General features: G+C 34.2%; 2 protein-coding genes and 1 long non-coding RNA gene across 3 annotated transcripts; 1 reads left to right on the top strand and 2 right to left on the bottom strand.

The window, feature by feature from the left end:
• Nucleotides 1–1,189: 1,189 nt before the first annotated feature.
• Nucleotides 1,190–11,825, bottom strand: acer3 (alkaline ceramidase 3). The gene is made up of 10 exons (XM_073829566.1): nt 11,675–11,825; nt 9,080–9,190; nt 8,893–8,945; nt 8,659–8,711; nt 8,087–8,168; nt 7,604–7,639; nt 6,720–6,778; nt 5,996–6,097; nt 4,059–4,163; nt 1,190–3,983 (listed from the first exon to the last, which is right to left on the bottom strand). The coding sequence occupies exons 1-10, from the start codon at nt 11,775–11,777 to the stop codon at nt 3,884–3,886; spliced, it is 804 nt and encodes a 267-aa protein (XP_073685667.1). The 5' UTR covers nt 11,778–11,825; the 3' UTR covers nt 1,190–3,883.
• A 3,927-nt stretch (nt 11,826–15,752) lies between these two features.
• On the bottom strand, nt 15,753–21,468 carry serpinh1a (serpin peptidase inhibitor, clade H (heat shock protein 47), member 1a). The gene is made up of 5 exons (XM_073829553.1): nt 21,320–21,468; nt 18,405–19,004; nt 18,229–18,327; nt 16,758–16,990; nt 15,753–16,668 (listed from the first exon to the last, which is right to left on the bottom strand). The coding sequence occupies exons 2-5, from the start codon at nt 18,979–18,981 to the stop codon at nt 16,366–16,368; spliced, it is 1,212 nt and encodes a 403-aa protein (XP_073685654.1). The 5' UTR covers nt 18,982–19,004; nt 21,320–21,468; the 3' UTR covers nt 15,753–16,365.
• Nucleotides 21,463–22,437, top strand: LOC141299204 (uncharacterized). The gene is made up of 3 exons (XR_012341728.1): nt 21,463–21,600; nt 21,893–21,956; nt 22,067–22,437. It is a non-coding gene; the product is annotated as an uncharacterized lncRNA (long non-coding RNA).
• Nucleotides 22,438–22,630: the final 193 nt, after the last annotated feature.

The following is a 22,630-nucleotide window of genomic DNA, read 5'->3' as shown; positions in this document are numbered from 1 at the left end:
GTTATGTCAATTACCACTGTATCATGCATATACTTTAATTATTACCTTTTATCTATGTGACACGGAAGGCTGGAGTAATGACGCTGAAAATGTAGCTTTGATCACAGGAATAAATTACATTTTAAAATATATTAAAATAGAAAGCAGTTACTTTAAATAGTAAATTGTTTCACAATATTACTGTTTTTGCTGCACTTTGGATCAAATAATTAAAAAAAAAACAAAAAAAAAACAAAATCTTACTGTTCAAAAACTTTTGACTGGTAGTGTATATGTAATAAAAAATTGTGATTTAAATGTTATTCTAAATAATTGTGTTATTTTTCTGCTGTCTCGTGTCATGTTTAGGTGTATGTTGGGTGCTGTTAGGATTCCTTGACGAACGATCCTGATGATGTCAAGGAGTTTCCCATTTTGGGGAAGACGTGCGTTCACCTGAAATCTCTGACGTTGTGAAGAATTCCCCAGCTTACCTGAGCATCTCCAGAGATCCATACCTGCTTATTTTCCAGGGTGGGAAATGACTCACTGGCATATCTGTCTGATATGACTCAGTGACAGCTGAAGGTGTGCACAGCTGTGTGGGATAAAGTTCACTATGGTGGCGCCCTCTACTGTTACAACTATGATCTACAGACAGTGTTTTTACGGTGACCAGGTATGTTTTAACCTGTAGGTATTCGTATTTAAAATATTGTTCTAGCACACATATATTTTCAGATTTTTGCATTTTTATGAACAACTTTAAGTTTCCAAAGTGTTTACAAATTTAGATTCATAAAATAAGGAATTTGTGGAATCAAAAGGATTGTTTTGTTGTATTTAATCAAGTATATTAATTAAATTTGTTGAATGATTAAAACCATGTCTTATTCAATGTGGAAGTAAGCCTATAGATGAGATTTCCGGTTCATTAGGGAAATAACGAGACAAAATAACAATGTGCAGTAAACGGCAAAACTGTTTGCACTACAAAGTGTGTTCATAATTAAGATAATACATTAAAATAATATAGTAAGACACCAATTTGCAATATCAAGCAGCAAAACGAGCTTCATATGGCTAAATAGCTGTTTCATATAGCTAAAAATAGCTGCACCCATAAAATTTACAAATTTTAAAAAAATTTAAGGCAATAGCTTTAGCTTAATAATGAATCATATTAGAAATACGTGCAAGCACAAACAAGTTAAAATGAAACAATATTTAATGTTTTGGCAACATAGATTTTGAATGAGCCAAAGAAACAAAAATCACAAAACACACACATATAAATCATTACACGGCCTTTACAGGACAATGCTGGGAAGGTTAACCACAATATTCCATTATTATAACTCATCATTTCAGACAGTGCCTAATACCTAAACAGTGTCACTGGATTTAGGCACAAAAATGCAGTGATAGTGGCAGTCATTTTGCTGTTGTTAGTTGGTTTGTAGCCTAAATCATTAGATATGTGATGGAATATGTTATTCGCAGTTATTTAATATAATGGACATCAAGGCAACAAGGAATAAACTACAGTTTAATCTAAGGCACCCTCAGTGGTACAAACACGACTCCAACCGACGCTTTATCGGGAACATTGTGCCTCACGCCTCGTGGATTATGTAGGTTAAGAGTTTCTTTTTATCAACTGTGCTTCACTTAGAGGTGATTGTGTTCTTATTGAACCACTGACTTGGCACAATACATAAAACAAATGACGAATCAATATTAATAGCCTACCCACCTTATTCTTCAACACGGAAGTAAGCCTTTGGGCGAGACTTCCGGTTCATTATCCGCTATAGGGAAATAACGAGAAGAATAACAACGTGCAGTAAACGATAAAACAGTTTGCACTACGAACCAGTGTGCTTATAATTAAGATAATACATTACAAATAATATGGTAAGACACACCAATTTGCAATATCAAGCAGCAAAACCAGCTTTTTTGTACAGCTAAAAATAGCTGGACGTGGATGAGACCGGAAGCCAGACCCATAAAATTTACAAAGGGCTGGGCATGTTCTTGCGTGAAAAATAAGGTGGTTAGTCTACATACGTAACCACACTTCACTGTTGTTTTTCTAACCGCAATCACGGCCAGTGGCAGTTCAAGTAGTCAATATTAGAGAGTAGAATATAATGGATAGGCCTTATCTAGCTTATGAGACATTCATTTACTAATGATAGATGATTGAATGATTGATTTTAATCATTTTACTTTTGGCTGAGTAACAGCATTTGAGTATGTAACTCAATGTTAATTAGCACTCCTTCATAAAATCATCATATTAACACTATATTCATAATTAGTTTACCTAAAATGAGAATAAATTAATTTTGATTACATATTGATTACATGAGAGGCTTGAAATGTTTGAAGGGCAAAATCATGCATAAGTATTTATTTTTATACAGCTGTTAGTTCCGGTCTGTACTTGAATCATTTGTGTTTTGAGTCATTAATTGAACACTGATTAATTGAAAACGCTGATTCATTCTGGGACCAGACAAGTAAGTGGCTTAAGTGAGTCATTGATTTAATGACTCACTTAATTTTTGCAGAGCAATTCATAACTTTTGTTAATCTGTCCAACTGTAATTAAGTTTATGTAATACAGTACCAGTCAAAAGTTTTGGAACAGTAAGATTTTTTTGCTCACCACGCCTGCATTTATTTGATCCAAAGTACAGTAAAAACAGTCAGATAAATCTGAAATATTTTTAGTATTTAAAATAACTCTTTTCCATTTGAATAATTGTTAAAATGTAATTTATTCCCGTGATTCAAAAGCTACATCCTGTCTCAGAAATAATTCTAATGTTCTGATTTGCTACTCAAAAACATTTTTGTTATTATGTTGAAAACAGCTAATATTAGTCTATTTTCTTTGATGAATAGAAAGTTCAGAAGTACAGCATTTACCTGAAATATAAATCGTTTGTAACATTATAAATGTCTTTTGATCAATTCAAAGAATACTTGCTAAATGAAAGTATTCATTTCTATAATTTCCACCCCCATCATGTGATCTGAAGACTGGAGTAAAAAAGCTGAACATTTAGCTTTGATCACAGGAATAAATTACATTTTAAAATATATTCTAATAGACAACAGTTATTTGGAACAGTAAAAATATTTCAAAATTTTACTGTTTTTGCTGTACTTCGGATCAAATAAATGCAGGCTTGGTGAGCAGAAGAGACCTTACTTTTCAAAAACTTTTCACTGGTAGTATATGTGTGACATGGAAACGATTATGTAACATGCTATTGTATCGCTGAAACACAGTACAATGACCATCATTACAGTAAAATGTATTACATTAATATCTCATCCCCATCTTCAAGATGAAGATCCTACTTTAATCCCAATTTATTAACACTTTAATTTTCTGATCTGTTTAATTTGACCTTCATAATCTCTTAAAACATAGAGATAAATTAGATTTTGCATAATCTTAGGCTAGTTACAATAACTTCAAGTACAAAGAGATGCCAAACTGACTAGATATGATCCTTCAAAGCTATATTAGTTTCCCTCATAAAGGCAACAAAGAAATACGAGCCCAAACCAAATCGTAGTTTTGGCCGCTTCTTTCTTGCTAATTAAACCACTTAGATTTAAAGGACAATTTTTATACATATTATAGTGTGCAAAATCACAAAACCACAAACCGCTTGCCTAACCTATAATAATGACAAAAGCTTTCCTTCATTTGGCAGCTTTCTCAGTAATGCACTTGGCAAACGGAGCGGGAAGGGGAACAAGGAAACGGGAACCAAACTGACAGCCTCTGGTCACTTCCTGCTGCCGTTGAAGCTCATTGGCTGAACCTCTGTCTGTTTGAGGTCAGTGATTGGTCCATCTTTCTCTTCTCAGGTGCCTTTCAACTCGCCTTCTGAGATTCAATGTGCAGCATCGGCCAAACTCCACATAAAAACTTCACTTTTGGTCTGTTCTTGAGGTAGGTCGAGCGAATCTGAAGGCTATGGAGAAAAAAATTCTTAGTATATTTACATGCACCATCGATCCAAGCGACTTCATTTATCACAGTTACATACCTGAGAAGTATGTGTAAATATGACCCCAGGCCTGTAAGGATATGCCACCATGCATGAAGCTGCGTAACCGCTCCGACCACAGGGGGCAGCCGCTGCCGTGTGGCTCTGAACAGTGACAAATAATGATCTTTTAATTTTTTCTGACTCCTCAAAAAAATATGTATATATATATACAGTTAAAGTCAAAAGTTTACATACATCTTCAGAATCTGCAGAATGTTAATTATTTGACCAAAATAAAAGGGCTCATACAAAATTCATGTTATTTTTATTTATTTAGTCCTGACCTGAATAAGATATTTCACATAAAAGATGTTTACATATAGTCCACAAGAGAAAACAACAGTTCAAAAGTTTATATACACTTGATTTCTTAATACTGTGTTGTTACCTGAATGATCCACAGCTGTGTTTTTGTTTTTGTTTAGTTATAGTTGTTCATGAGTTGCTTGTCCTGAACAGTTAAACTCCTCGCTGTTCTTCAGAAAAATCCTTCATCCCATAAAATTATTTGGTTTTTCAGCATTTTTGTGTATTTGAACCCTTTCCAACAATGACTGTATAATTTTGAGATCCATCTTTTCACACTGAGGACAACTGGGGGACTCATATGCAACTATTACAGAAGGTTCAAACACTCACTGATGCTCCAGAAGGAAAAATGATGCATTAAGAGCCTGGGGGTGAAACCTTTTGAACATTATGAAAATGTCTACGTTTTTCTTATTTTGCCTAAATATTACATTAAACTTACATGTTTACCAGAAGACTGAATAAGTTACATTTTCCCCGATCTTTAAATTAAAAAAATTTTCACCCCCCTGGCTCTTAATGCATAGTTTTTTCCTTCTGGAGCATCATTGTGCATTTGAACCTTCTTTAATAGTTGCATATGATTCCCTCAGTGTGAAAAGATGGATCTCAAAACCAAAGTCAGTACTAAATAAAAAATTAACATGCATTTTGTCTGATCCCTCTTATTTTGGTCAAATAAATAACATTTTGCAGAATCTGCAAATTGTATGTATGTAAACTGTGTGTGTGTCTATATATATATTAGTGGTGGGCCGTTATTGGCGTTAACGTGCTGCGTTAACGTGAGACTCTTATCGGGCGATAAAAAAAATATCGCCGTTAATCTATTCTCAACGTTGGGTTGGGAGCTGGGTCTAAACTACGTAAACTGTGATGACTTTCACCTTGATATTTTAGCGCGGATGACGTATACCTAGTCGAATTGCACTGTAGGGGGCGAGAATGAGTCTTCAACTTCTGTGAAATTACCACATCAAATGAGACGTGCAAACATGCAGAAGCCGCTTCAGGGCAGGTGCGTTGCTAGACCCTTTTTACTGGGGCACGTGAGTTATAATGTACTTTGATAATCCCGAAATAAAGACATTAAACTATATGCAACAACTGAATTGACGCTTCTAAAAGCAACGCAGTTTAATCGAAGACTATGTACGCAGAAATCCATGCCCGTGCGCGTCTGTGTATTTAACGGCAACGCGCACAACGTGCAGCCTTTTGCGCAGAAGTACTTGGTTACACAAGTTTGTATAGTTAATTATGTTGTAAATGCAATTGTCAAGCAGTTTGTGATGCATTTTGGAAACAGGAGATGAGCGCCTGATCTAATACGCCACCTGGCCCGTTCTCGAAGACTTACTTTTAGTCATTATTTGGGTAGCACACATATTCTGAATGCCTTCAGCAGAATTCAAATTAGCCATTTTAATCTAGATTAATCTAGATTAATTCCAGAATTTAATCTAGATTAAAAAAATGAATCTATGCCCACCCCTAATATATATATATATATATATATATATATATAATTATGATTTTTTCCCATTTACAGTGCACTGTAAACTAAAATGTTGATTACAATTATTAAATGCATAAATACAAATGTATTGTAAATGTAGATATACCTTAGAGAGTCACAAAAGATATTATCGATGTTCCATAATACGAATCCCAACAGGAAGACGCTTAATGATGTAAAGCAGAGGGCTTTGAGCCACGGATACACCCTGTAAAGCAAAGACAAGATGTTAATGCACTTATTTACCTTTGTACATTCAAACAGATTAATACAATAATCATAATATACAGTACATTAATACAGACATTGTTTTAGCAAATACACATTCAGATCTGGCTACATTCTGGTACGGAATAGACATTTTTTTTACAATCTAATCAATACAGTGCAGTCAAGTTTTGGACGTATACATCCCATTCATTTTCTCCATTGGGGAATTGATTCTGAGCGATAACTTACAAAGACAGACTTACTGTGAGATACAAGCTTGTTAATCAATGGTAGAAAAACTACATTACACATCATTCTGCAAACAAATCTCCACCAATCGTTCGCAATGTTTAATAGGATTGTATTTCTTTCTTTCTTTAAAGCCATTAAGTATTTTGCACTACTTTATCCAATTCAACCAATTTGTGATTCACTCTCCTTAAAGACTTTTTCTAAATTCCTATAGGAAAATGAATGGGAACAGTACAACCAAGGCTACTGTTATAGTCTATTCCCAAAGGATAAAATAAAAAAAAATGTCACACTGACTATAGAAAGTAAAATGAGTTTCATATGCAACAAATACAAAATTTGGAAGTGATAAGGATCCATTCACTCACCATGTGACTATGAAAACAGAGCGAATCACCAAGAAAGCCACTAGTACGGCGTACATGACCTGGGGGAAATGATAAAACAGTTGTTAACCTGTGTATTTACCACCAGCTGCTATATAAACCATATGATTTTTTAAATGGTGATTATTCTCAGTGAGCTTTACATGACAATGTTGTGCTGGTCATATTAAACAAAGAGATCACAGCAGTGTGTTTACAGAAGCTCATTCATGTACTGTTCAATACCCTGAGCATAAATAGAGTCACACCCTACTGTCATACCCTTAAACAATACAAACAGACAACAAATACTGACTGCCGAAGTTGTTTTGACACAACATTTCCATGCTCTTAAAAACAACTTAGGATAAACCAAATTAGATTCTTATTCTTACTAGGTTCTTAAAGGGATAGTTCACCCAGAATTAAAAAATGTAAGACCTTCATTCATCTTCATATCACAAATTATGATATTTTTGATTAAATTTAAGAGCTTTTTGACCCTGCATAGACAGCAATGCAACTGACACATTCAAGGCCCAGAAAGGTAGTAAGGACATTGATAAAATAGTCCGTGTGACATCAGTGGTTCAACCGTAATTTTATGAAGCCACGAGATACTTTTTTGTGCACAAAGAAAACAAAATAATGATTTTATGGTTGAACTGATGTCACATGGACTATTTTATCGATGTCCTTGAACGGGGTAGTACAGTTACTGTCTATGCAGGTTCAGAAAGCTCTCGGATTTCATCAAAAATATCTTTATTTGTGCTCCGAAGATGAATGAAGGTCTTACGGGTTTGGATCAACATGATGATGAGTAATAATTGACAGAATTTTCATTTTTGGGTGAACTATGCCTTTAATGTTCAGCTAGGCCTTACCTGATGAAACACAGGCTCCTTCCATATCAGGTAAACCTGTAAGAGAGAAATATAACTAAGCACAGAGGAAAAAATTGCTAAAAATATCAATATAATATATATACAGTGCATAAACAGTGGAGTCTGAAACTTCATTGAAAATCTGGGATTTTGTTCATTTAAAATAAAGAATTAAGCAATGTTTAAAGTTTTTTTTTATTAAAACAATGAAAGTTTAATATAAAACAGAAGAAATATTTATTAAGCCATATTTCTAGGTCAATATTTTACCATATTTGCATTTGTATGCAATGTGTTGTGGCCACTTTGTTGAAATATCAGTATTTTATTTTAAAATCTTTTCTTATTTCAATTAAAATCAAGAAGGTTTGTACTAAGTTAGAAAAAAAAAAACATTTGACATTTGCACCCCACTTATTTTTATTTTATTTTAGAAACTTTATTTGGAATTTGGAATTTAAAACACAAAAGAAAAAAACTTACCACACTAACAATAATACTGAAGGTCAGCAAAAGTGTAATTGACAAATAGTTTACAGCACGCTCTTGCTTGAAGCACTCATATCTGTAATATGTGAGACATGTATTCAGATCAGTCAAAAAAATGGTAAGAGTAAAAAGCATTCATAGTAAATGACCTGCAATCATGTGCTACCATTGAAATGTTTGGGGTCAGTAAATTTTTATCTCTCTTTTAAAGAAATTAATATTTTATTTAACAGAGATCCATTAAATCGATCAAAAGTGACATAAAGTACAAAGAAATCTATATCAAATAAACTAATAATTCTAACTAAAATATTTCACAATATTACTCTATTTATAACCAAGTAAATGCAGCCTTTGTGAGCATAAAAGACATTTTTTTTAAATCTTACTGACCCCAATCTTTTGAGTGGCAAGATAAATCTTATCTGATAAATCTAAATAATAAAAAAGCAATTTCTGTCAATCAAATACCGTGTCTGATCCTCATTAAGCTTATGATGAGTGTTCAGAGGTCAGAGTTGAAGGTGGACAGTGTGATTTTGCAGGTGTAAGAAATGTCAACTTACAGACAGTAGACAAAGACGCAGCAGCTGTAGATCATCGGCAGCTCATCCAGTAACTAAAAGCAAAAGACAATCCAGTGACAGCATATGTGTGTTACTTTTGAACTACTGCTATTGCTTTGAGCAAGTACCGTTAGAGAAGCAGCTTTGTGCTTTGAGAATGAAAGTGAAAATAAGCTTTTCATGTGTCTGGGAACAAGATCCAGACTTCTTAGGCCGATGAAAAGTCAAGCTTACCTGCATTTCATACTGTAGTGTCATGTGGAAGCTCCATGAACCAATGCCTACGGCTGTATGGAAAAGAAAAACAACATAAAAAAATGGTACATTGTATCTGATTGATTAGGAAATACAGTCTTGAAAAACTGTGTAAAAGGTCACTTCCTAAAAAAATGAGGTTTGTGTGTAGATAAATGACACATACCAGCAAGTCCTAAAAATGACCACACATAGCGTACTTCCAAACCATCTTTACACGTCTGAATGACTCCATAAATGGGAGGTAGGATCATTATCAGGTTACTGACAGTATTCCCTGGGGAAAGCAAAAAAAAAACAATGTTTTAGTGTTCATGAATGTAAATATTAAAGGAATAGCATCCAAGACATATGAGTACCATCCAAGACATATGAGTTTTTTTCTTTGTAGGAGCAGATTTGGAGAAATTTACACTAGCCGTCAAAAGTTTTTGAACAGTAAGATTTTAATGTTAATGTATCTTCTGCTCACCAAGCCTGCATTTATTTTGATCCAAAGTACAGCAAAAACAGTAAAATTGTGAAATATTTGTATTATTTAAAATAACCTTTTCTATTTGAAGATATTTTAAAATGTAATTCATTCCTGTGATTTCAAAGCTGAATGTTTAGCAACATTAGTCCAGTCACATGATCCTTCAGAAATCATTCTAATATTCTGACTGGCTGTCAAAACTGATGCTGAAAACAGCTGAGTAGATTTTTTTTCAGCTTTCTTTGATGAATAGAAAGTTCAAAAGAACAGCATTTATCTGAAATAGAAATCTTTTGTAACATTCAAAATGTCTTTATCATCACTTTTGAACAATTTAAAGCATCCTGGCTAAATAAAAGTATTAATTTCTATAATTTCTTTTTTTTTTTTTTTTTGACTGTTTTTGCTGTACTTTAGATTAAAAAAAATGCATGCTCCTTGAGCAGAAAAGACTTCTTTATAAACATTAAAAATCTTACTGTTCAAAAACTTTTGACCGTAGTGTAGCTTTACCTCACTTGCTCACCAATGGATCCTCTGCAGTGAATGGGTGCCACCAGAATGAGAGTTCAAACACCTTACAAACACAGCTTTTCACTTCACAAGACATTCATTTATAGACTAAAGTCATGTGGATTACTTGTGGATTATTGTGATGTTTTTATCAGCTGTTTGGACTCTCACTCTGAAGGCACCCATTCCCTGCAAAGGATCCATTGATGAGCATATGATGTAATGCTAAATGACAAATGTGAAGAAACAAACTCATCTACATATTTGATGACCTGATCATAACTATCCAAGTTATTATATAAATGATAACAGTAAAAAAAGGCATTGAACTTCCACTTGAATAGAAATGAACAATAGTTGAGTGAACTTCATCCAAACCGGCCTCTTAGCACCACCAGCAGCTGTCCGACTGCTATTGTGCCTTTTTGCTGAGTCCAAGAAAACTAAACCTATATTAGAAAGACCTAACACACTGTGTACAGGCCTATTGTTTCACTGTTTATATATACGGCTCGGCATACTGAACATGGCACATTCTTGGATTCTCGCTGGACACTAGAGGCCCCTCTGATCTCGATGGCACTGAAATTCCTGTTGGTTCTAGCAGCGATTAAACTCACATTTGAAACATGACGGTGTCTAATTCATGTTCTAAAATAAACACATATAATTAGACAATTTCACTTTTAAATCAAAAAATATCCTAAAACCCCACACGAAATGACAGAGGGATTTCAAACTCTATTAGTATTAACAGTCAAATTTGTTGACTATCACTCTGTGCCCTTTGACCAACTTATCAGAGTGACCTTAAACCTACTTCAACAAACACATAGCCGTTTTTCCTTGAATATTAGGATTGTAATGGAATTATGCAGCTGTTTTCTCTTGAATTTTAGACAATTTGTTGCATTTTTTCCATTTTTACATAGAAACTAGCGTACTTGTACTTTTCAGGTGATGGAGTTCTTTCACACTCCATGCGATTTTTCAGTACTACAGCAAGTATGAGTAATATTATCAAGTATAAAACTAATAGTCAAGTATAACACTAATAAATCTGGCATGCATGTTTACAGTACAAGTTGTTTTTGGTTAAACCCACGTTCAACTGAGCTTCATTCTAGCAGCTCCGAATCGAGTCACTGCTCACATTTACAGACCATGTTCTTTATAATTAAAGCAAATGAAACTACGCTTAACGTAATACATATACACGGTGGGAAATGGGAAATAAAGAATGTTTTCTGTTCACAGTCTGATTTCCCTGAGACACACTATCGTCGGGACGAGCTCCTCCCCAAATGCTGCCACACACTGGGTTTCATTCATTTTCTTTCCGGTCATTTGTGTGATTTCGTATTTGTTATTGAGCTTTATGATACAAGTTCAACGCGGACACGGTCGCTGGCCTCGGCAGCCAAGTTCCGAATCCTACTATGGCCAATGCTTATGAATTTTAATTAGGTTACGCTGACGTTGCTGGTAACTCTGCTAATGCTAAGAACAAGGCTTGGCTTTTTAATATTAATTACGTAATTTTGACGTTGCTCCGAAACCGTCCAATTGAGATGGAATGGCTTATGGATATTAATTAGGCTGTGTTGACGATGTCCAATAGCGAAGGGTTGCCTCATTAATATTAAGTATCTTCGTCTTCTCATAGTAGGATTCGACAGTGCTCCTCTCTCCCGTTTTACATCCGTGTTTACCGTCCTACACAACCATGAACCGCGCGTACCGAACACAAGCCCACCGTTTAAATGTACTTACAGAATTCTGCGATGTAATACGAGACCACATAATTCTCCTCGCACCAGTCGAGAGTTGAGGTCGGTGTTCCCCAGTAGCCCGGCCTGTCCGCCGCCGGAGCCATGATGAGAGAGAACAGATAGGTCGGACAAGCGGAGGGAGGAGTTGCCTGTACGGTAACGGATTCAGTGCTCCATCCAATCTGAACGGGCCTACGTGCGATAACAGTTGGACTACAAACAAATAGCCTTCTGTAACTCAATATAACGAAGTAATCGTTGCTTTAGTGTAGTGCACTTTGAAAGGACAGTGTACTATTATATAAACACATACATTTGTAGTTTTTTGGAATATTTGAAATTATGTTTTACTTTTTTTGTTCAAATGTAGTAGAATTCTATGGCCAATATCACATTTGAAAATTGATAGTATAAAAGGATTATTTATTTTCCTAGAATATTAGACCAGTACTGTATTTTTTCAGCATTTACTCATAATGTAGTTTTTTTTTTTTAATCACGATATCTATCATTTCATTGTGGGTCGAAGGTAAACATACTAGTGTGCAGTTGTACACAATCAGATAACAAAGTTCACGTTTGACAATACAGACAAACCTGTTTCTTTCGAATAGAAAGTCTCGTAAATATCTTTGTTTTCTGTGTACGGAAACCGATTCCCTTTCTAAACAGATAAATCCAGATCATAGTGATTATTGCTCCTTCACATTAACAGTGAACATTGATGTCATTTAAGCGAAATCACGCTAGATGTCGCCAGAGGCTTTCATTTGGTACAGGATATGCCAAAAAATGGGTCAACGTGGCATAATTCATTTAAATCATGAAGATTTTCTTTTGGAAGATGTTGAACTAATTATTGGGAATAGACAAGTCAGGCTACCGCCATATTTAATTTAAAACAGGAATAAAAACGAGTGCAGTGAATTGCAGTGCCAGGCCCGGTTCTACGGGGGTGCTTGAGGGTGCTAAGCACCCTCAAACGAAATCAATAGCACCCTCAGTTAAAGCTGTAATAATGTCATTTTATTGCAGATTTAGATAACAATCCAGTGAGTAATCATTAAAAAAAACATTTATTTTTCTGCTGTAAGCATTAAAACAATGCCCTACCATATTGTAACGCATCAAAGCAGTCAATTAGAGCGTTGCATTTCAGCCTCGGCCGACTAGCCCGACTTTTTTACACCTCTAGTTGCTGGGCTTCAGGCCAATTTTCACGTCAAAGTTCAGAGGCGGACGGGCACCGGTTTTATCTGTCTTAGGTTTCTCCTTATTTTAATATTTTAGACATCCATAAATTATGGTGAAGAAAAAAATGCCGCGCTGGTGGAAACAACAGGAGACTTCACTTTCGGTTTCACTTTCGAGATCGGGCACGGACTGCAGCGCAGCTGGAACAGATCCGCGCTCAAGCACACAATATGCTGAAAATTGCCACAAACACAAAGGTAAATAAATAACACTGAATGTGCCGGGCCAGAAAGAGTAAAGCTTATTTAAATTATATATTAATAAACTAGTGTATTCTGAGTCAGTGTAACAAAAATCCTTTTTGGACGCGCCTTTAAAGAGAAATTTATCTTTTCGGATTACATAATGAGAGAGTTTTTGTTTTCTATTTGTTTTATTTCGTTAAGTAATAATTTAAAACTATTTTATACGTTTTTTTTTTAAGTGCACACAAATAAAAGTACACCCTTTACAGTACCGAATGATGTATTAACCTACTCTTACCTTTGTGAGCAAAAATGACAGATAATTTTAAATTGCTTCCACTGAAAAAAATGCACTGGCGCCCATGTCCTGCGTCTTCAGCTTCCACTCTCTGCACAAACTATTGGATATGCGCCTAATACCGCACATTTATCTCTAGGTTTAACGTTTAAACTAACATTGTTTTATACTTGAACTATTTCATATCTATAGATTTTATGCAAATCGTGATGAGTAGGCAAACTGATCAAATTAACAGACTGAACAGTCTACCACTGGGCGCTGTTCCTTAAAAATAATAATAATAAAATAAAATAAAAACTTATATTTTACGAACAAAAATGCTCCAAACGTTTTTTTTCTAAATTAAGTTAATAAAAAAACGAAAGTATAATCAATTTGCCATTACATACAAAAATGAAGTATTTTGATTTTAAAATAGCAACGCGCGCCATCAGTGTCGCGCCCTAATGTCGACTATGATGGTATAATGTTAGAGCACCCTCATTAATTTAGGAAGCACCCTCAGTGATTTAGTTCTGGAACCGGGCCTGTGCAGTGCGTTCAGTGGACTTTACTGTTGTTCCACAACATATTGATTGTTTAGCTGAGGAAACACTTTATGAGGGAAAAAACAATCATTCAATAGACAAAAACTCTATAAAACAGTTTGAAAGTTGCCTTTATTGTAAAGACCCTCACGGCCTCTTTTTCAATTGCATTAAATTCAATATGGCATCTAATCTACAACAGCATTTTAGTGCCACGTTAAGAAAAAATAAAAATAAAATTACGTGAATAAAGTCGAAAATACGAGAATAAAGATGAAATATTTCGAGAATAAAGTCAAAATTACGAGAATAAAGACCAAATATTTCGAGAAGTAAATCGAAATTACGAGAATAAGGTCAAAATGTTTCAAGGATAAAGTCGATTCGAAATGTTTTAAGAATAAAGTTGAAATTACGAGAATTAAATCGTAGCAATTAAAGTTACAATATTTCGAGAGTATAGGCTGCACATGTGAAACGTTTCCAGACCACTGGAATTTATTTAAGTATATGTGGGATTATTAGCAGAAATAGCCAGCCACCCAATAATAGCAATAAGCTTTGTGCTTTTGGTACTTTTAATATAAAACAAAGTCTCTTTTAAAATCTTAAAATATTTTGACATTATCCTCGAAATTTCAACTTTATTCTTGTAATATTTCAACTTTATTCTCTAAATATTTTACCTTTATCTTATTTTTTATTTTACCTTAATCTTTTTTTTTTTTTTTTTACATGGCACTAAAACGCTATTGCAATCAGACTATTGTATCTATTGTATACTTCTTATTTTGGCAGTAAAAATTATGAGAATAAAGTCAAAATGTTTTGAAATTATAACTTGTAATTTCGTAATTATTTTCGTAATTTTTTCTTTATTCTTGTAATATTTAGACTTTATTCTCATAATTTCGACTTTATTCTCAATATATTCCCACTTTATTCTCATAATATTTCAACTTTATTCTTAAAATATTTAGACTTTATTCTCGGAATTTAGACTTTATTCTCTAAATATTTAGACTTTATTCTCATAAAATTTTGACTTTTTTCTCGTAATGTCGACTTTATTATCGAAATATTTAAACTTTATTCTCGTAATTTCAACTTCATTCTCGTAATGTTACGACTTTTTCAAAAAATATTTAGACTGTATTCTCGTATAATTTTGACTTTATTCTTGTAATATTTCGACTTTATTCTCGTACTTTGGACTTTATTCTCGTAAAATTTTGACTATTCTCATAATTCTCATAATTTCGAGAATAAAGTCGAAATATTTTGACTTTATTCTCATAAAATTTATACTATTCTCATAATTTCTATTTTATTCTCGAAATATTTCGACTTAATTCTTGTAATTTTCCACATTATTCTCGTAATTTCGACTTTATTCTTAGTATTTTGACTATGATTGTAATTTCGACAATTCTCGTAAAATTGTGACTATTCTCATAATTTTGACTTTATTCTCATAATATTTTGACTTTATTCTCAAAATGTCAACTTTATTCTTTTAATATTTCGACTTTATTCTCAGAATATTTCGACCTTATTCTTGTAATTTCTACTTTATTCTCAAAATATTAAGACTTTAATCTCATAATGTTAGTTTTTTTTTTTTTAACATGACACTAAAACGTGGTCATACTAACCTGACTAAAGTCTATTGTATACTGATTATTTTGGCAAATGCCATTGGTAGAATTATTAAAACCTGCATTTATAGGCTACTTCAGAAGTGTAGTATGGTAGCGTGCAATTCCGAACATAACCACAAACTTTACTTTTACAAACTTAAACCCACACACATTCTCAGTGATGCTGATTTTATTTTAAAAAAGAGGAACAAACCAAAATTTTTAGACAACCGTGTTTTGGTACAATGTGATGCAATCTTAAAAATGGTACAGATGTAGGCCCATATCACATGCTAGTGCAGACACAGTATTCAGTATTCAGTGCAGACACAAGTGTGCACTTCTGAGAGGAACGTTTCAGCATGGCATGGTGAACATGTAACAAAATCCACAGACTTTTTCACAAATCAAACACTCGGCATAGTGAGTTATGCGCTTCAATAACTGAAACGCAAAGACAAAAGGCAAACCCCTGAGCAAAAATGCTGTTCATGTGGATTCAAAGCAAATTTCATGGAGATCATACTTAATATAAGCATGCTGCACTTCTCAGAAACCGATTCAGGTGTAAATCTACGAAACTTTGTCATGTACACTTGCATTTTTTTATAATGTAAGACATTATGAGGCACCTAAATGTCCATTTTCAAAGTAAAAGTAACAGATAGCACATGGTGGTCCACAGATCTAATGAAACGAACTCAGGTGTACCATTTACACACGTCCATAAATCACACACACACACACACACACTAGCAACATACAATCACATTTAAATTAACAAACTACAATTCATCCCTCATTTTATCACCCTTTGGTCGGACCAGCCTGCCCATGAAAAGGATTGAGTTTGTCTTCTTGTCCTTCACCAGGAAGATGAAGGGATGGTCAGCGTAGAAGAGTTTGGGGTTCTTCAGCTTGTCGGTACCAAAGATGCTAGTATCGGGTGGATTTCCCTCTGTATCCCACTCCATGGCAGAGGCGTGGAACACGTTGGAAAGATAGAGGTCTTTCTTCCCTGAGATGTTGGACAGATCAGCTTTGGCCTTGTCCACAGCTTCAGTCAGACCCAGCTCAGCCAGATGTTTCTGCAGGAAAATGTGGCGTTACATTATTAACCGAATTCAAAGGTGAGTTTATAATATAATAGCTTGCTGGAATTGTAGATTGTCTGTACCTGGAGGTTGTGGCTGACCTCCACGCTGACCTTTGGCAGTGACACTGCAACTGCCCTCTGTTCCATCTTACTGATCCAGGTGTTGAGTTGTTGACGTGTCAACAGTTTCTCCACTCTCTCCAGGGATTCTACATGGTACGGCATGATAAACACCACAGACGACATCTTATGGGCCAGAGGCATGTCCAGAACTATAAGGTTGTTGGTTGTGTCATCCAAAAAGCCATAAATGCCTGAAAGACAGCATGAACTTATGACGCAAATGTGTAAAGGCAAATGACATTCTTTAAGATATACACAAGCGTATTCTTTAAAATGAGAAAATATGAAATTACAAAATACTAATAAAAATATGTACAGTATGTTTTTGGCGCAAAAGCTAATATTTATTATTTTTAAATCTATGAAATTTGAGTCAAATTAAATTGACAAAATAGAAAATTTGTACAGGATTGAAAAATAAATAAACTGAAATTAAAAAAAATAATAATAATGGGAAAAATTAAATGATATTTCGTCAAAAATATCGAAACACACATATATATAAATATATATGTATATACATATATATAAAAAACAACATTAATATATATATATATATATATATATTATAAAATCTAAAAAAAATTATACATATAAAATATTTAAACGTGTGTGTGTTTTGTGTTATATATATATATATATATATATATATATATATATATATATATATATATATATATATATATAGTATTATGTGTGTGTTTTGACAATTTTTTATATATAAATGTTTTTGTAATATTTTGTTAATATATATATATATATATATATATAAACATCATTAAAATACATATTTTTGATATACAAAATATTTAAAGCTTTATATGTAACATTTGAATATTTAGTTTACTTTTGCACTCTCTTGTTTGATTTTAATTTTCTTCCATGAACTAAATTTTTATTTTTGTTGGAATTACATGCCATTTGATTAAGATAAATTCACTGAAATATTTTTTTTATTTTTTCAAAATTGTCAAAAAACATGCATACACACACACACACACACACACACACACACACACATATACATATATACACACTTTTGTAATATATATACATATATATATATATATATATATATATATATATAGTAATATTTTGTGTGTGTATATATAAACAACAATAAAATATTTTAATATAGGCTATAACATTTAAAAACCTTTAGTTTAAAACCTACTATGTGACTTATTTGAATATTTAGTTAATATTTAGTTCTTGTAAATTAAAATGTTATTTTTGTTAAAAACACTTGCATGCTAGTAAACCTGACTAAAATTAAAGAACACAAAAACACTATAAACATTAACACTATTACTGTCCCAATAATTAATTTCTAATTAAAACTACAATTAAAAGAATCATTGATAATGAACCATTAAGCTACACCTCATTTTGTGTTTTAGGATCACATCTCCTATAACCACGGCCTCACCTGTGCGATGCATCATGGGAACAGAAATGGTGTAGGAGCGATGCACTAGGAAACCACGATTGTCCACCATTTTATGATGAAACTGCTCATCCCAGTGTGCTGGAGAGAAAACAGAGCCACATATTAGTTAAACAATCTACAAACTGCTTCTCATTCTAAAGCTGTCCAAGACTTACGTTTATAAAACATGGCGTTGATGATCATGGCTCCATCTGTCTTCTCCACATCTTTGGTCACCTCGGGCAGCTTACCATTGGTGGACTTCGATGCCCATTCATTAATGGCTTTCACCGCACTGCGCTTGTCACGGAAGTTTATTTTGGAGTGCTCGTAATTATAATGCTTCCTGCTGCTCTTCAGAAAGTCGTCGACAAAGCTCACAGAGCTGGGCCCGTACAAACGGTTGCTGATCTTCCATGTAACATTACGTGCTGTTGAATTACTGACCTCGGTGAGAAGCTCTGACAGCCCAGAGTGTAGCTGTTCATCCTTCACTGTAGTGGCGCTCAAGACGGTTTTGACCTGAGAAGCAGTGTTGGATTTCCCTCCAAGAGCCACCAAACCCAACGAGGAGGCCACAACCACGGGGGAAATCAAGATGTTCTCAATGTCCTTCTCTTTTGCCAGGTTCTGGTACAGGTTGAAGGCCAAATTGGCGCTGTTGTCTGCCAGGATTGACGCATGGCTGCTGAGGGTCTTGTTTGCGCTCACAGTAGCCAACAAGCACAGGAGAACCACGTTTGACACTAACATGATTTTGGAGGTAAGTTTACAGCCTATAAAGGTAGAAAAGATTGATCAATATAGTGTTTTCATGATGCATCATCAATCTGCCATATTGGCGGCACTGAATGTTAACAATGCTACTAAACCTGAAGGAAACTTGCATATTTTGCTAATTATTGCTGCTGAAAATGATCAGTTATTATCATGTTTTGGGCTGTACTAATTGTTCTGACAGGGAAAAACATTTGAAATACTATAGACTGCCAAAAGTTAGAACAAATCAAGGAGAAGAGTGCAAAAAACTGTCTGAGGAACAAAAGGAGTTTGTGGTTGGCCAAACTGAACCAGGATTTCCAAGGCAAGAATCTTGACAACATTTGTGCCTGTTCTTATCATTTCTTAATTAATACTGCTCGTATGTATCTTTATCACCTATTAACTTTTTGTATTTTCAGTCCTAATTGCAAGGAAAAAAGTCAGTTGTGAGATATAAACTTGCATTTGCAAGAAAAAGTCAAAATTGTGAGATATTAACTTGCATTTGTGAGAGAAAAAGTCCTATAAGAGAGAAAAAAAAGTCAGAATTTTGAGATATAAACTAAAAATTGCAAGAAAAAGGTCAGAATTGCAAGATATAAACTCACAATTGCAAGGAAAAGTCAGAATTGTGAGATATAAACTCACAGTTATGAGAAAAAAAGTCAGAATTTCGAGATATAAACTCACAATTGCAAGAAAAAAGCCAGAATTGCAAGATATAAAGATTTGTGAGAAAAAAGTCCTAATTGCAATAAAGTCAGAATTGTGATATATAAACTTGCATTTGTGAGAAAAAAAAAATCCTAAAAGAGAAAAAAGTCTGAATTTCAAGATATAAACTCACAATCGCGAGAAAATTCCGAATTGCGAGATATAAACTTGCAGTTACAAGAAAAAAAAAAAGTCCTAAAAGAGAGAAAGAAGTCCGAATTTCGAGATATAAACTCAAAATTGCAAGAAAAAATTCAGAATTGCGAGATATAAACTTGCATTTGCAAGAAAAAATTCAGAATTGCAAGATATAAACTTGCAATTGCAAGAAAAAAAGTCAGAAAGTTATTTTACATAAATATGAGCTGTGTTTCAGTTCCTGACCACATAACTGAGAGTAGTGGCAAGATATATTAGAGCTGTAATTTTAAATTCCCATAGCCATAAATGATAGGCCTGCTATGCTAAAGGAAGTCCAGCAGACATTTAAGGCAGTCATGTTACATAACTGCCACGTGCACAAGAGTATCCTCACTAAGCTCCAAGAAGATTGGGATGTTGGCATGTTTTTGCTTATTCCTTGATGAACATAAAAATATATTTTTAAGAGTCTTTCAATTGTTTACACTTCCATATTGCTTGTGCTCACCAAGGCTGCATTTATTTGATCAAAAATCTAAAATGTCTAAACAGTTGTATTGTGAAATAATGTTACTATTTTAATATATTTTAAAATGTAGTTTATTTCTGTGATGGCAAAGCTGACTTTTCAGCATCATTACTCCAGTGTTCAGTATCACATGACCCTTCAGAAATCATTCTAATATGTTGATTTGATATTCAAGAAACATTTCTTATTATCATTGCTGAAAACTGTTCTGCAGCTTAATATTTTTGTGGAAGCTTTTTAGGATTCTTTGTTGAATAGAACAGTGTTGGTTTGAGCTATAAATCTTTTGCATCATTATAAATATCTTTACTGTCACTTTTGATCAATTTAATGCATCCTTTCTGAATAAAAATATCTTGCTGACCCCCAAACTTTTAAACTGTAGCGTATATATCACATTACCCAAAATGCACGTAACTTTTCATGGAAAAAAAGCTGTGCAGCTACACGTAGCACAGATTTCATGGCTCGCGGAGTCATCTTACACAGAACAACCGTTATCCAATCAGCTCTGCCAGGATGGCAGGAAGTTCTAACACTAGTGTGGGAACATCAGATCTCATCCCCACCCCTCTAGCAGTAAACAGCCCAAAATGTTGCCTTCGGGCCGTGAAAATGGCCCATACCCCCGCACCCTCTCAATGAATGACCTTTTATTACGCCTTCATGTTAAAGTCTGAAGGAGCAATGGAGAACAATTGGAACTGTGACGTAGGCAAAAACCTTTAGAATCAGTACATGAACTGGTTTAATCAAAGCACTTAGCTGCTTATGAGCATCTTTTCACCTAGAAGTAGAAGTAACTATGAAAGTTAAAAAGTCTCATGCAAGCTTTTAAAAAAATGCTACATTTCAGAATTTTAAATGAGGTATTCTGTTATGGAATAACTGATGAAGACTGAGTGCAAATTTGTTTTCACCGCTGTAACAGTATTTGTTATTCACCTTTCAGAGCTCCCGAAAACTTCTGCAGCCTCTCGGATCTGTCAGCTCCTCCGACACCAAATCCTTCATGCAGTCTTTATAGCCTGTAAAAGAAACTTCTGGAAGTCGGGAAAGGAGAATTATAATGGTTCCCGTTTTTCTGTGAGACCTCCCCCAGATCCAGTTACTGTGGGAACTGGATTTTCTCCTCGAGGTCCTAAAGGCAGCAGGAACTGACCACTTTCCTGCTCACATACTCACACAATGGCTAAACTTAAGTGCTTTTTTGTCCAAGGAAATCGGTGAGTGTGAAAAAAGTTGGATGTGATTTAGAAACATGGACACCAGGTTTAGATTAACATCAAATCAAAGTAAAAAAAAACATCCTAGCAAGAAGTAAACTGTGATTTAATCTAAAACCTGGTCTTAATACCTTATTTACTTTACAATACTTTATTGTTATAATTTGTTTAGAAAATGCAAAGTATATTATAAAAGTAACTGTAAAAATAAAGAGGTTAAGAGGTTGTTCTACTTCCACCCCCACCCCATCTGTCTCTCCTCCCTCTCTTTTCTCTGTGTGCCACGTTTTAGATGGTCATGTCTGGGCCTGCAAGTGGACAGCAGACAAAACCAGAGGTTTTATCTCTCTAGCTGGGTAAAATATGCATTATGGATTTTATGTGTTCTCATTAAAAAAAACATAAAGCATTCTTTATGCACTAAAAGAATATGATATGTATCTCCCTGTACTTTATATGGCATTAGGAATCCTGTTGTACAAACATGAAGCACTGGAATGCAAAAGGAATCCCAGAGGAACATTTTATTGCTCTGAAGACTTGGAGGGATCTCAGTTAAAAATACTACAAGATGTAGATGAGTTTGTTTCTTCATGGGAACAGATTTGGTTGAATTCAGCATTACATCACTTGCTCACCAATGGATTCTCTGGGTGCCGTCAGAATGAGACTCCAAACAGCTAATAAAAACATTACAATAATCCACTAGTACTTCACACGATTCCAGTCCATGGTTCTAACTTCAAACCACTGCTTCAAGCTAAAATTCAACTGTACAAAAAGCATATTGTTCTTACCTTACTATAGCTTTTTTGTTGTGTAATGTCTCAGGTCATTCCAAACCCATATGACCATCATTTGTCTTTGAAATTAAAAAAATTAAATTGATTTTGATGGACGTTCGATGTCAGAATGCCGGCTCCTGCATCAGCAGCACCACACATGCATGGTACTGTTGTAAACATGGATTTAAGACTGACATAGAAGAAAGTGTTGAATAAAGTCATTATTTTAGTTTTCTTTGCTCATA

This window comes from Garra rufa, chromosome 23 (assembly GCF_049309525.1).
Source record: "Garra rufa chromosome 23, GarRuf1.0, whole genome shotgun sequence".
Classification (NCBI taxonomy): Eukaryota; Metazoa; Chordata; class Actinopteri; order Cypriniformes; family Cyprinidae; genus Garra; species Garra rufa.
This window is presented reverse-complemented; position numbering and strand designations above follow the sequence as displayed.